The following is a 15,133-nucleotide window of genomic DNA, read 5'->3' as shown; positions in this document are numbered from 1 at the left end:
CAAATTAAAAATAGGTTTTTGGACCACCTAGCAAAGACTACAAGCACTAGAGCGAGCCGAAGACGCGCCGCCGTCCTTGCCCTTCCTCACCGGTGCCAGACAAATTTTCGTAGTAGAGCTTGTTGTAGTAAATATACAAGAATTCGTCGTGCTAAGGCCCCAAAGAACCAGCGTACCAGAGGATCAATCATCGCCAAAGATGAGAACCAAAGATCGGAAGAGCCAGACTTGCAACAACACCAACTAATACGATAATCGACCGGATCCCATGGGATCCGCCGGGAAGATAACTACACACGGCCTTCGTTGACGCTAGATGCGCCACCAGAACGAGGATAAAGCGGGGAGGACCTTATTCTAACTTTAGGTTGTAGCCGCCGCCTCATCATCTTGAAGAAGACACTACAAATAGCTAAAAGAAAGAACTAAAACCTCCCGCCGGGGAGAGGCCATGGTCCGCTGCACCTCCAAGGCCCCAAGGCCTGCGGAGGCGAGGCGGACCAGCAGCCCTAGATCGGTTTTTCCTGGAACGCCTCCTCTCTCTCTTCTCTCCGGTTCAGGAGCCTATATCTTGAACAATGTTATTTTAATCATTAAAGTACGATAATATCTATAAAAAAAAGGGATGCACAAAGTATGTCATCGTATATAAAATATTGAATTTTCATTTAAAGGTACAAAATGAAAAGTTATATGTTCATTTTGACTTCCAAAGTCCATGTGAAACACTGGAACGTTTCTCTCAGCGTCCATGAAACATCTATAACGAACTGCTGGAAGTAAGAATGTTTATTTCCTATAATAAATATTTAATCAAATTTCCAAAAGAATCCGTAAATTGCAATGACGATATTTCTGTACTTGCAGAATTGTGTTAAAAAAAAGAAATAAAAGAGTTCTTTCCTCTTGGGCTGTCGTAGCATGGGCCGCCTGGGCTATTCAATCTTGTTTTCCCCACGCGAGCTCTTGATGATTCTTAAGCACTCGATTCTCCACACAGAACCCCCAAAACCCTACAAACACGCCGCAGCCACCGCCACCGCCACCGCTTCCCCGTCCGAGCCGTCGATCTCCGGCTACCCTCTACCCCCACACCCATCTCCGGCCATGGCAGAACCCGAGGCACCCGCCGCCGCCGCCACAGCCATGGAAACCGAGGCCACGGAGGCGAACCCTAGTCTGAAGAGGGAGCGGGAGGAGGGGGACGACTCCACCGCCGCCGCCGCCGCGACCGAGGCGGCGGAGGAAGCGCCTGCCAAGAAGGCCAAGGTGGAGGAAGATGCCAAGGAGGCGGAGGATGCCGCGGTGAAGGGGGAGGAAGGGAAGCCCGTGAAGTTGGGGCCCAAGGAGTTCGCCTCGGCCGTCGACATGTTCGACTATTTCTTCGCGCTTCTCCACTCGTGGTCGACGCAGCTTGATTTCAACAAGGTGAGACCGTCAGGGGTTATCCGGCCTCGCGCTGATGCGGTTACATATTGACTTATTGTTAAGCTTTTACAGTGATTTGCTATGTGTTTGTAGTCAGTTTATTCTCACGAGATTGTAGACTATTGTGTAGACTATTGGCAGTGAAAAGCTGGTAGGTTGATTTGATTAGTTCGACGAGTTCATGCTGCCTGGACCCGGATTAGGCAAAGTTATTTGCATCGATTTGCTCCAAGAATCTACTAATAGGATTCGGTGCATGCGCTGCAAAGGTTACAAGTTTGCAGTAGTGAAGGTTGGGCGTGTTGTTGTAAGTTGGAACTAATTATGTGCGATGCTTAGGCCTCACAGCATCCTAATTTGATCCGTTGCTGTTTTGGACGCTATTCAGCTAGAAAAGATTGAAGATTTGGGGTTTGCTTATGTGCATTCCAATGCTATTTGGTATCCTCAAATGTTCAGTCTTATGTAATGTTAGACCTGCCTGCACAGTAGCAACCTATTGGTTTGATTTGATTAGTTTCAGTGTTCTAGTGTGCTTGGATTAAGCATTGTTGATCTTTTTCCTATTTTACTTCTGTTTCTTATTTCTCATATACAGTTACATTAGACATTTGTAATTAAGGGCTTTGGTCTTTGGCTGGATTTATTGGGCTTCCATGTGTGAATTTTCATTGAGTGGTTTTGTGTTTGTTTTTGCTGCATATGTAGTTTATTTTCATGTTGTATTTGCCCCAAGTTTATGTTAAGTAATCTGTTCATGATTACCTTTGATATGACAGTGACAAGTAGCTCCAGTCAAGACTGAAAACCTCATTAGGTCGATATAATTCTGCATTGATATGTTTTTATTTGAAGTTGACATCGCTACCCGTCAGAAGGATATCTAGCTGGGACTTTGGTTCACTACTTTATTTCCCTGCAAGTGGTTTGTAGGCCATAAACTGCTTGTTTCAATTTGGTTGTGCATTGGCAAGGGCTTAGTGTTAGTATTGAGTTATCAATCATGGCATGATATGATATGATAATCAAGTGAATTGGGTCTATCTGTTGTTTTGGCGTAATCCTGTTTAAATTGATTTAGAAACTTCGAATTGGCTGGCCCTTGACCTGCTTATATGCAATTTAACATATTGACCACATTTTAGGATTATGTTAGTTTATGGGAGCTATACTTCATACTTTTGAGATGCCTATGATGTATTGTATGCTCTTCAAGCTTCAATTTTCCAGTTGACAGTTCATTATTGTCATCTGCATTGTGAGGCAGAGTGCTAATTTGCATCTTACGCTTTGCAGTATGAGCAAATGGTGTTGGAGGACCTTGTGAAGAAAGGCCATGCTGAGCCCGAGAAGAAGATTGGAGGAGGCATTGAAGCCTTTGAGATCCGCAACCACCCGGTGTGGCAGAGCCGTTGTTTCTTCATTCGCAGGGTTGATGGCTCTGCTGACGATTTCAGCTTCCGCAAGTGCGTCGACAACATACTTCCTCTCCCTGAGGACCTGAAGATTGGCAAGAAGTCAAATGGCAATAAGGGTGGTGGTGGTGGCCACTACAGGGGCGGTGGTGGAAGAGGAGGAGGAGGCCGAGGTGGTGGTGGTGGCCGAGGTGGAGGCGGCTACCGCGGCGGTCGTGGCCGGGGTAGGCGTGGCAACTAGGAGGAACACAATAATAAGCCCCACAATTTTGCCTGTCCAATGCCAATCGTTGCAATTGAGTCAGGTTGTTGCAATTGAGGCATTTATCATGACCTATGCGTGTTTGTTCCCCTGTCCTAGAGACCTATGCTCCACTTATGTACTGTGTGCAACTGATATATGATCCTTGGATGCTTTGCCATCACGCTGTTCTTTACTTTCTGTTATTCGGTTATTCCGTTGCTCTGTCAATGTTGATGCATCACCATCATTCAGTTATTCCAGTTTGGCGTGGATGAGGGTATGCGGTCAAATCGAGTTGGTTTTGTTCATGCGTTTTTGCTGTGGTCTTGCTAATAAACCTGCTTCAGAGCCGAATATATTCCTCGCCACTCCAGGCTGCTGCTGGTCTTTAGGACGACGCGATGATGATGATTCTCTCCGGGTAATCAGCAGAATTGACCAGTGTGTGGCTACTTTCTCTGGGTAGGGAAAAAGATGGATGCTTTCTTGGTCACTTGTGGCACATATATCCAGTTATGCACTAGCAGCATCTGTGCTGTGTTTCGGGAAAAAGAGAGAGGAGGCAGCAGCACTAGTGCTGTCCGTTTGTCTGTTGCTTGCTTGCTCGTCAGCTACCACTGTTGTTGCTGGATTCTTGTAGCCTTTGTTGGCATCGGTAGTCTCTTCAGGGAGCAATGGACTTGGAATAGTACAATTCTTGCTCCACAATTAATTCCTTGCTTATAATTATGGTTAATGAAAGTGAGCCCATGGCACGCAAATATGCCCATGCATATCCTCTTCGAATCAGACATGGCAACTGGGCTCTCTTGGTGACGTGCCTGCTATAGCTAGGAGTCTAGATGCGCACGAACGGGTGTGTGTATGTGTGGATAAGATCCACATCCAGCTGCTGCTATTGGTCTTTACTGCTGAAATCAGCATATGCCGCTGTCGCCGTCTCCCCGGAGCTTTGGACGCATGACGGCGAGGGCGAGTGCTCCAGCAACCTCCCTCATCTCCCCATCTGCACGCTCTTAGATAGGTGATACTCCCTCGGTTTCATACTTAGAGCATCTCTAGCCGCGCCCCCCAAAGGTGCCAGATTTATCGTTTAGTGGACGTGTTTCCTTCGTGTCGCTTGGGGATGTTGCTCCCCAGTCGCGTCCCCCAAACGCGACCCCAAAATTTTAAAATACTGCATTTTAATTTTAATAAATAGAAGAAATGTGTAGGTAACTTTGTACTAATATTACTGTACTAATATTTAAAGCGGTGCAACATAAACAAATTACATATATTTTTTTTGAAAAAACATAAATAAATTACATATAAAAATTTAAACTACTTCTTCTTTGATGGCCCCCGCCTCGTCGTCCTCACGGAGGCGCTTCCTGCTCGTCACCTCTTCCGAAGAGGCGGTGTCGTTCGACGCGTCGGAGGAACTTGTGTCCTCCTCGTCCTCGACGGTGCTCGCCGGCTGCGCCTTCGCCTTCGCTTTCACATCCGCCTCCGTCTTCGCTCGGGCCGCTGCCGCCTCAACCTCTTCCTCCTCCTCCTCCCCCTCCTCCTCCTCGGACTCCCATTCCTCGACGATGTCTGGCGGTGAGGAATCATCGCCGCTACTAGGCATCGTAGCTTTGTCCCACCAGTGGCGTCATCCCGGTGGCTTACCCTCGTTGTCGGTGTCTAATGGAAGCTGAGAGAAGTCGCTCATTGTGAAAGAGGAGAGGTTTCGATGAATGGCGGCCGGTTGTAGATCGGAAAGCGCATACGTAGGGGTCTTATTGAGCGCGGATGAACGGCGGTGCAGATATCAAAGAGAGCGGCAGTTGCTCTTCCGCGGAGTTCGCGCGTCGATCGACGCGGTTGCCAACGGTTCCCCTTCCCGGCAACTGCACCGTCGCTACGTAGGCGGCGGTTGAGCGTCCGACCCGCTGACGCGTCGGGCCTGCGTCACCTCGCCTCGCTTCTCGTTGTGTCCGGCGTGCCCGGAGCGTCCCCTGTGTAGCGGGGATGGGCTCGGGGCGCCGGACACCGTATTGGGCCGCGTCGGACAAAAAGGGTCTTTGGGCGCGCGGCTGGGAATGATATTTTGTCCGGCGCACCCCAAATCCCTTTGGGGGCCGCTTTGGGGGACGCAGCTGGAGATGCTCTAATTTTCTGATATGTTGCAAACATATCTATAATTTTTTATGCTCCATGCTTGTTTTACACCGATTTCTATATGTTTTGTCTACACTTCGTGGCACTTTTATGTATTTTCCGGAACTAACCTATTGACAAGATGTCAGAGTGTCAGTTTCTGTTTTTTTATGTTTTTGTATTTCAGAAAAGTTGTACATGAAATATTCTCGGAATTAGACGAAAAAAGCCAAGCCTCATATCTTTCCCGACACGAAGACGAAGTCCAGGGCAGAGACGGAGGAGGGCACCAGGGAGGCCACACCTGCCCTTGGCGCGGGTCCCCCCGGTCGCGCCATGGGGTGGTGTGGGGCCTCCTGGCACCCATCGGCCTCGCCCTTTTAACGCGAAACCCTAAATACGAGAGCCTCCGTCCACGAAAAGTTCCGTCGCCGCTGCCATCGTCCAGACAAGTTCGGGGGTCAGAAGTTCATGTTCCGGCACCCTGCCGGGACAGAGATTGACCCCCGGAGCCATCTCCATCGACTCCACCGCCTCCGCTTCGACTCCATGATGGTTTGTGACTAGTTCCCCCACGGACTACGGGTTCTCGGCTGTAGCTAGTTGGTACTCTCTCTCACATGTACTTCAATACAATGATCTCATGAGCTTTACATGATTGAGATCCATATGATGTAATCGGTGTTGTGTTTGTTGGGATCCAATAAATTGTGGAATTGTGATCAGATTGTTCATCATATTATCATACTATTGTTTATTTAAGATCTTGCATGCTCTCTGGTACTTGTAGTTACCCTGATTAAGTAGTTGCATGTATCTCCAAGAGGGAGTATTTATGCTCGATAGTGGGTTCATGCCTCTAGTAATCTGGAAGAGTGACAATAACTTCTAAGATTGTAGATGTGTTGTTGCTACTAGGGATAAAATAACAATGTTTTGTCTAAAGATAATTCTATACACACATTGCTTAATGCGATAATTTGTTGCTTGTAAATTAATACTGGAAGGGGTTCGGATGATAGCCTGAAGGTGGATTATTAGTCATAGACGCAGTTGGATTACAACCTATGTATTATGTTGTAATGCCCAATTAAATACTACAATAAATTTTATCTTCTCATAGCATGAATTGTCATGCCCTCACAATTATCAATTGCCCAACTGTAATTTATTCACCCAAAACACGTTATACCACTAGTGTAGATAGCTGAGAATCCCGATCCTTCTGTCATCATCATTGCTCTACAGTCAACTACGCACGGGAATATTTTCTGGTGCTATTGCCTCTGTGATACTGTTACTGCTGATGTGTTACTATTCACATCACTCCTGTTACTAGTGCTTTTCCAGGTGCAATTGAATTGACAACTCCGTTGGTAATGCTTATAAGTATTCTTTATCTCCCCTTGTGTCGAGTCAATAAATTTAGGTTTTACTTCCCTCGAAGACTGTTGTGGTCCCCTATACTTGAGGGTCATCAGCGTCTCCAAATCGGCTCGCGAACGGCGTCGGATCGAGCGTTTGAGGGACGCCTCCGCTTCGTGTCGCGTTTGGGGCGCGTCGCGACCCCCAAACACGCCCTCAAAACATTAAAATAACGTTTTTTTGCATTTTTCATTTCAATAGAGAGAATTTGTAGGTAGAATCGAGATTTTGAAAGTAGTGCAACATATTGAAAGAAATTAAATATAAAAAGTGCGAAAAAATATGTTCAAACTAATTTTTAAACTACTTCTTCTTTGATGCCCCATCTCGTCATTCTCATGGAGGCGCTTCCTGCTCGTCACCTCTTCCGAAGAGGTAGTGGCGTTCGACGCATCCGATGAGGTTATATCCCCCTCTGACGAGTATTCCTTGGTGTATTCATCGTCGTCGGTGCACGCCGGCTGCGCCTCCGCCTTCGCCTTCGCCCGGGCCCTTGCCTCCTTCGTTATCGCCGACTCCTCCTTCTCCAGCCGTCTCCAGCTGGCATCTTAATCCTCTTCCTCTCCTCCTCATGGTCGTCGTCCGCGACGGCCTCCCACTCCTCTTGGTCGTCCGTCGGCGGGGAGCTAGAGCTGCTAGGCGTGGTAGTTCTTTCCCACCAATGGTCCATTCCGACGGCTTCCCCTCGCTATCAGAGTACGATGGCAAAGAGAGGTTGCTCATGGTCAGAGAGGAGAGGTTGCTCAGTCGTAGAGATGAAGGGCGCCGGTCGGTTGGAGATCCGAATGCGCAGACGTAGGAGTCTTATTGAGTGGGGATGAATGATGGTATAGATATTGAAGAGGGATGCGCTTAATCTTCCGCGGAGTTCGCGCGTCGATCGACGCGGTTGCCACTCCGGCAGTTCCCCTTCCGAACAACTGCACCGTCGATGCGCACCAATAATAATTCTGTCACTTTAAGCGACGGTTCGGTGTCGTTCGTGTGTCAATGACGCGTCGAACCCACCACTCCTCGCCCCGCTTCTCGCTCTGTCCAGCGTGCCCAAAGCTTCCCTTATGGAGCGAGGACGGGCTCGGGACGCCGGACAACATATTGAGCCGCGACGGGCGGAAAGGGGCTTTGGGACGCGCGACTGGGGTCGAAAAAAATGTTCGACGCATACGTTTTGGGGTACGCGACAGGAGATGCTTTTATTGTCGCATATTTTCGTAAAATATATGTAAATACATCTAAAATTTATTATTAGACTTTATGAAAAACCGAAAGAACATGGTATGAAAAATTAGAGAACGATATCAATAATACTACTCGTTCCCATTGACCAGTGGTTGGTTGAGCGAAATAGGATTTTTTTTACATGACATGTTTATTTAAGTTAATCTGCACGTGCATTAGTGTTTGGCCGACTTCTAACGGAGAGCTGAAGGTGGAAATAACTAGAGACATGCCGCCAACACAATCTTTAGAGCCTCTTCAGCCGTTCAAGGCTCCCGGGTGAAAATCTGGACATAACAAACGCTGGATTGGATATAAAAAGGACGTGGGGAGCAATATTTCCCAGTCGCATTCCGGCATTCGCCATCAGCGGCGATAGTTTCAAAAAATTGTCTTTCCGCTACACAAAAGCATCGCCAAAATTCGGCGATTGGATCAGCCACATTCTGGCGATCGTAACATAAACTAGAGGATAACATGCTCATCGGCGGTCCCTTCCGAAGCCTCGTCTGGCGCATCATCGGCTGGCGAAGCATCGGTGGCCGCCGGTGTCGCAGCAGCGGCGGGAGTAGACGTCGAAGGGGAGGACGAAGCAGCCGACGGGGGCCGGAGGATGTCTTGGCGATGGGCGTCGTACCAAGCACTCGTCTCCTCGTCCATCTTGTCGTTGTTGCCACCGATTAGGAACGCTAGGTCGGTGTTCCTCTTCTTCGCCGCGGAGGTTTCCTTCAGCAAGGCTATCCGGATGCCCTGGTTGGCGAGCATCTCCTTCCACCGCACGTCATGCTTGTCGTCCCTCCCAGCGGCGTGTGCCCTCGAGTCGAACCAACACTTGTCGAAGGACGCCTGCAACCTATGGGCTGGATGGTCGACCTTCTTTTGATGTTTCAGTTTCTTCTGGCAGAGCTCGGGGCGGCCCGCCAACGCGGCAGGGGCTAGATCGTCGGGGTTGTACTGCTCGCCCTTGTTATTCGTGAGATTCTTGCGCACCTCGTTCCACTTCTCGCACTCCTTGATGCGGGCGAAGACGTTGAGGTACTTGAACGTTTGGCCGTCGTTGTCGTCCGCGTACATGTCCAACTCCCGCCGCATCTGCAAAAACAGAACGACGAATCAAGATTAAACCTCGGCGATCCAAGGTCTATGGAGGAGGCACGACGAGTGAGCATACCTTGGCTTCAAACTCAGCGCCGCTCACCGAGCGTTCTTCGATCTCCTCCTGTATGCCATGCCACTTGCTGCACGCCGCCTGCATGATCCCCCAATGGGTGCCCATTGCCTTATCGCCGCGTACCATCACCGTCTCGTTGAAGTATGGATCGACGATTTTGCGCTCGTCGAACGCCAATTTGACCTGCTGCTAGTACGTCTCGAAGTTTTGATTGGCGCCGGTGATGCCGTTCATGGAAACGGTCTTCCAAGCTTCGGCGAGGCACTCCTCTTCTTTACCCGTCCATTTGATCCGTGGCTCGCCTGGCGACGAGTTCTTCTTCCTTTTGTTCTTCCCCTTGGATGGCCCCGTGCTGGCGCAAAGTTGACGTGGGAGTTAGAGATCTCTGTGGTGTAACTTTTCTTCAGGTCCCCGGCAACGGCGCCAGAAAAAATGCTTGATGCGTGTAGTTGACACGTCCGTTGGGAACCCCAAGAGGAAGGTGTGATGCGCACAGTAGCAAGTTTTCCCTCAGAAAGAAACCAAGGTTTATCGAACCAGGAGGAGCCAAGAAGCACGTTGAAGGTTGATGGCGGAGGAGTGTAGTGCGGTGCAACACCAGGGATTCCGGCGCCAACGTGGAACCTGCACAACACAATCACAGAACTTTGCCCCAACGTAACAGCGAGGTTGTCAATCTCACCGGCTTGCTGTAAACAAAGGATTAGATGTATAGTGTGGATGATGATGGTTGTTTGCGAAGAACAGTAAAGAACAATTGCAGCAGTTTGTATTTCAGATGTAAAGAATAGAACCGGGGTCCACAGTTCACTAGCGGTGTCTCTCCCATAAGATAGCAGATGTTGGGTGAACAAATTACAGTTGGGCAATTGACAAATAAAGAAGGCATAACAATGCACATACATATATCATGATGAGTACTATGAGATTTAATCAGGGCATTACGACAAAGTACATAGACCGCTATCCAGCATGCATCTATGCCTAAAAAGTCCACCTTCAGGTTATCATCCGAACCCCCTCCAGTATTAAGTTGTAAACAACAGACAATTGCATTAAGTATGGTGCGTAATGTAATCAACACAAATATCCTTAGACAAAGCATCGCTGTTTTATCCCTAGTAGCAACAGCACATCCACAACCTTAGAACTTTCTGTCCCTGTCCCAGATTTAATGGAGGCATGAACCCACTATCGAGCATAAATACTCCCTCTTGGAGTCACAAGTATCAACTTGGCCAGAGCCTCTACTAGCAACGGAGAGCATGCAAGAACATAAATAACATATATGATAGATTGATAATCAACTTGACATAGTATTCAATATTCATCGGATCCCAACAAACACAACATGTAGGATTACAAATAGATGATCTTGATCATGATAGGCAGCTCACAAGATCTAACATGATAGCACAATGAGGAGAAGACGACCATCTAGCTACTGCTATGGACCCATAGTCCAGAGGTGAACTACTCACACATCGAACCGGAGGCGATCATGGCGATGAAGAGACCTCCGGGAGATGATTCCCCTCTCCGGCAGGGTGCCGGAGGCGATCTCCTGAATCCCCCGAGATGGGATTGGCGGCGGCGGTGTCTCTGGAAGGTTTTCCGTATCGTGGCTCTCGGTACTAGGGGTTTCGCGACGAAGACTATATGTAGGCGGAAGGGCAGGTCAGGAGGCGTCACGGGGGCCCCACACAACAGGGCCGCGCGGGCCCCTTGCTGGCCGCGCCGCCCTAGTGTGGCGGCGCCCCGTGGACCCACTTCGTAAGTCCTCCGGTCTTCTGGAAGCTTCGTGGAAAAATAGGCCCCTGGGCGTTGATTTCGTCCAATTCCGAGAATATTTCCTTACTAGGATTTCTGAAACCAAAAACAGCAGAAACAAAGAATCGGCTCTTCGGCATCTCGTCAATAGGTTAGTGCCGGAAAATGCATAATAATGACATATAATGTGTATAAAACATGTGAGTATCATCATAAAAGTAGCATGGAACATAAGAAATTATAGATACGTTTGGGACGTATCAAGCATCCCCAAGCTTAGTTCCTACTCGCACTCGAGTAGGTAAACGATAACAAAGATAATTTCTGAAGTGACATGCTATCATAATGTTGATCATACTATTGTAAAGCATATGAGATGAATGCAGCGATTCGAAGCAATGATGAAGATAATGAGTAAACAAATGAATCATATAGCAAAGACTTTTCATGAATAATACTTTCAAGACAAGCATCAATAAGACTTGCATAAGAGTTACTCATAAAGCAATAAGTTCAAGGTAAAAGCATTGAAGCAACACAAAGGAAGATAAAGTTTCAGCGGTTGCTTTCAACTTGAACATATATATCTCATGGATAATTGTCAACACAAAGCAATATAACAAGTGCAATAGGTAAACATGTAAGAATCAATGCACACAGTTGATACAAGTGTTTGCTTCTGGGACAGAAAGAATAGGCAAACTGACTCAACAATAAAGTAAAAGATAGGCCCTTCGCAGAGGGAAGCATTGATTACTATATTTGTGCTAGAGCTTTTCATTTTGAAAACAAGAAACAATTTTGTCAACGGTAGTAATAAAGCATATGAGTTATGTATAAGACATCTTATAAGTTGCAAGCCTCATGCATAGTATACTAATAGTGCTCGCACCTTGTCCTAATTAGCTTGGGTTAACACGGATTATCATTGCATAGCATATGTTTCAACCAAGTGTCACAAAGGGGTACCTCTATGCCGCATGTACAAAGGTCTAAGGAGAAAGCTCGCATTGGATTTCTCGCTTTTGATTATTCTCAACTTAGACATCCATACCGGGACAACATAGACAACAGATAATGGACTCCTCTTTAATGCATAAGCATTCAACAACAGTTAATATTCTCATAAGAGATTGAGGATTAGCTGTCCACACTGAAACTTCCACCATGAATCATGGCTTTAGTTAGCGGCCCAATGTTCTTCTCTAACAGTATGCATACTCAAACCATTTGATTGTGAAAACCGCCCTTACTTCAGACAAGACGAACATGCATAGCAACTCACATGATATTCAACAAAGGTAAAAGAGTTGATGGCGTCCCCAGAAACATGGTTACCGCTCAACAAGCAACTTATTAAGAAATAAGACACATAAGTACATATTCTTCCCAACAATAGTTTTTAAGGCTATTTGTCCCATGAGCTATGTATTGCAAAGGCAAAGAATAGAATTTTAAAGGTAGCACTCAAGTAATTTACTTTGGAATGGCGGAGAAATACCATGTAGTAGGTAGGTATGGTGGACACAAATGGCATAGTTTTTGGCTCAAGGATTTGGATGCACGAGAAGAATTCCTCTCAATACAAGGCTAGGCTAGCAAGGTTGTTTGAAGCAAACTCAAGTATAAAAGGTGCAGCAAAGCTCACATATGAACATATTGTAACTATTATAAGACTTTACATTATCTCCTTATTGTTCAAACACCTTAACCAGAAAATATCTAGACTCTAGAGATCAATCATGCAAACCAAATTTTAACAAGCTCTATGTAGTTATTCATTAATGAGTACAAGGTACATGATGCAAGAGCTTAAACAAGATCTATATGAGCACAAAAATTGCCAAGTATCACATTATTCAAGACATTTTACCATTTACCACATGCGGCATTTTCCGTTTCCAACCATATAGCAATGAATGAAGTAGTTCAAATTTCGCAATGAACATTAAAGATAAAGCTAAGAACACATGTGTTCATACGAAACAGCGGAGCGTGTCTCTCTCCCAAACAAAGAATGCTAGGATCCGATTTTATTCAAACGAAAACAAAAATAAAAACAAACAGACGCTCCAAGTAAAGCACATAAGATGTGACGGAATAAAAATATAGTTTCACTAGAGGAACCTGATAAGTTGTCGATGAAGAAGGGATGCCTTGGGCATCCCCAAGCTTAGACGCTTGAGTCTTCTTAAAATATGCAGGGATGAACCACGGGGGCATCCCCAAGCTTTGACTTTTCACTCTTCTTGATCATATTGTATCATCCTCCTCTCTTGACCCTTGAAAACTTCCTCCACACCAAACTCGAAACAAACTCATTAGAGGGTCAGTGCATAATTCATATATTCAGAGGTGATATACTCATTCTTAACACTTCTGGACATTGCACAAAGCTACTGAAAGTTAATGGAACAAAGAAATCCATCAATCATAGCAAAATAGGCAATGCGAAATAAAAGGCAGAATCTGTCAAAACAGAACAGTTCGTAAAGACGAATTTTAAAGTGGCACCAGACTTGCTCAGATGAAAATGCCCAAATTTAATAAAAGTTGCGTACATATCTGAGGATCACGCACGTAAATTGGCAGATTTTTTTGATTTTTCTACAGGGACTACTGCCCAAATTCGTGACAGCAAGAAATCTGTTCCTGCGCAGTAATCCAAATCTAGTATTGGCTTTACTATCAAAGACTTTACTTGGCACAACTATGCAATAAAAGAAAGATAAGAAGAGGTTGCTACAGTAGTAAACAAATTCCAAGACTCAAATATAAAATAAAGTGCAGAAGTAAAATAATGGGTTGTCTCCCATAAGCGCTTTTCTTTAACGCCTTTCAGCTAGGCGCAGAAAGTGTGTATCAAGTATTATCAAGAGATGAAGCATTACCTCGGGCATTGCGCCCACCTTTCTTATTCTTTTTCTTACCCTTTGATTTAGGGAATACATGTCTACCTCCTGATGTATAGGTGAATTTTAGGGTGCCTTCTCCCACATCTATGACTGCTCCCAATAGTTTCAGCAGGGATCTTCCGAGTGTGATTTGTCTTGTTCCTACACAATCAATAACAAGATAATCAGTGGATATTGTTCTTCCAAGAATGGTTGTATGCACACCCTCGGCTATTCCCTTAGGAATTATAACAGAGTTATCAATAAGAGTTATTCCTTCTTCCCCTTCAACGAGTCCCCAAAGTGTCAAAGATTCATAAATACTCTTAGGCATAAGGCAAAATTCAGACATAATATCACAATTGGCAGGAAAAGTTTCACCACCTATAACAACTTTAATAGTAGGGTCCCATGTTGAAGGTTCAGAGTTCACTAAAACTTGATCAAGACGGTTACGAACATAACTATAATTCTCTTTCAACCAAGATGCACTTGTCTCAAGAGTGTTTAATCTATTATAGATGCTAATAAAAGCTGAATAAAAGTTATTAGCTGAACTATGTGATGCAACTAATTTTTGTATGGCATTAAAAGCTTGATCACCGTCGCAATGAAGGAAATCTCCTCCCACTACAGCATCCAAGGCATATCTATAGCGAATCATAAGCCCAAAATAAAAATTACTAAGGAGCAAACTTAGAGTCATTTGAGGTTCAGCTTTACGATAAGAATCAAAAATTCTGGACCAAGCATCTTTAAAACTTTCCTCATCCCCTTGTTTAAAAGTGAAGACTAATTCCTCAGGCGAAGAAGTAACAGCTGCGGAGCTAGACATGATAACAGAAGTAAAAATGCAAGTAACTAATTTTTTTGTGTTTTAATATAGAGAACAAGACAGTAAATAAAGTAAAACTAGCAACTAATTTTTTTGTGTTTTGATATAAGTGCAGCAAACAAAGTAGTAAATAAAGTAAAACAAAGCAAGACAAAAACAAAGTAAAGAGATTGGAAGTGGAGACTCCCCTTGCAGCGTGTCTTGATCTCCCCGGCAACGGCGCCAGAAAAATGTTGCTGGCGCAAAGTTGACGTGGGAGTTAGAGATCTCTGTGGTGTAACTTTTCTTCAGGTCCCCGGCAACGGCGCCAGAAAAAATGCTTGATGCGTGTAGTTGACACGTTCGTCGGGAACCCCAAAAGGAAGGTGTGATGCGCACAGTAGCAAGTTTTCCCTCAGAAAGAAACCAAGGTTTATCGAACCAGGAGGAGCCAAGAAGCACGTTGAAGGTTGATGGCGGAGGAGTGTAGTGCGGCGCAACACCAGGGATTCCGGCGCCAACGTGGAACCTGCACAACACAATCAGAGAACTTTGCCCCAACGTAACAGCGAGGTTGTCAATCTCACCGGCTTGTCAGAACAAAGGATTAGATGTATAGTGTGGATGATG

General features: G+C 45.8%; 1 protein-coding gene across 1 annotated transcript; it reads left to right on the top strand.

Moving 5' to 3' along the window:
• Positions 1-1,002: 1,002 nt before the first annotated feature.
• Positions 1,003-3,265, top strand: LOC127297021 (protein EMBRYO DEFECTIVE 514). The gene is made up of 2 exons (XM_051327275.2): positions 1,003-1,428; positions 2,725-3,265. Exons 1-2 carry the CDS (start codon positions 1,108-1,110, stop codon positions 3,082-3,084), a joined length of 681 nt encoding a protein of 226 aa, XP_051183235.1. The 5' UTR covers positions 1,003-1,107; the 3' UTR covers positions 3,085-3,265.
• The last annotated feature ends 11,868 nt before the right edge of the window (positions 3,266-15,133 follow it).

The sequence above is a fragment of the Lolium perenne genome, chromosome 4 (assembly GCF_019359855.2).
Source record: "Lolium perenne isolate Kyuss_39 chromosome 4, Kyuss_2.0, whole genome shotgun sequence".
Classification (NCBI taxonomy): domain Eukaryota; kingdom Viridiplantae; phylum Streptophyta; class Magnoliopsida; order Poales; family Poaceae; genus Lolium; species Lolium perenne.
The sequence above is the reverse complement of the archived record's forward strand: the minus strand, read 5'-3'. Positions and strand labels throughout refer to the sequence as shown.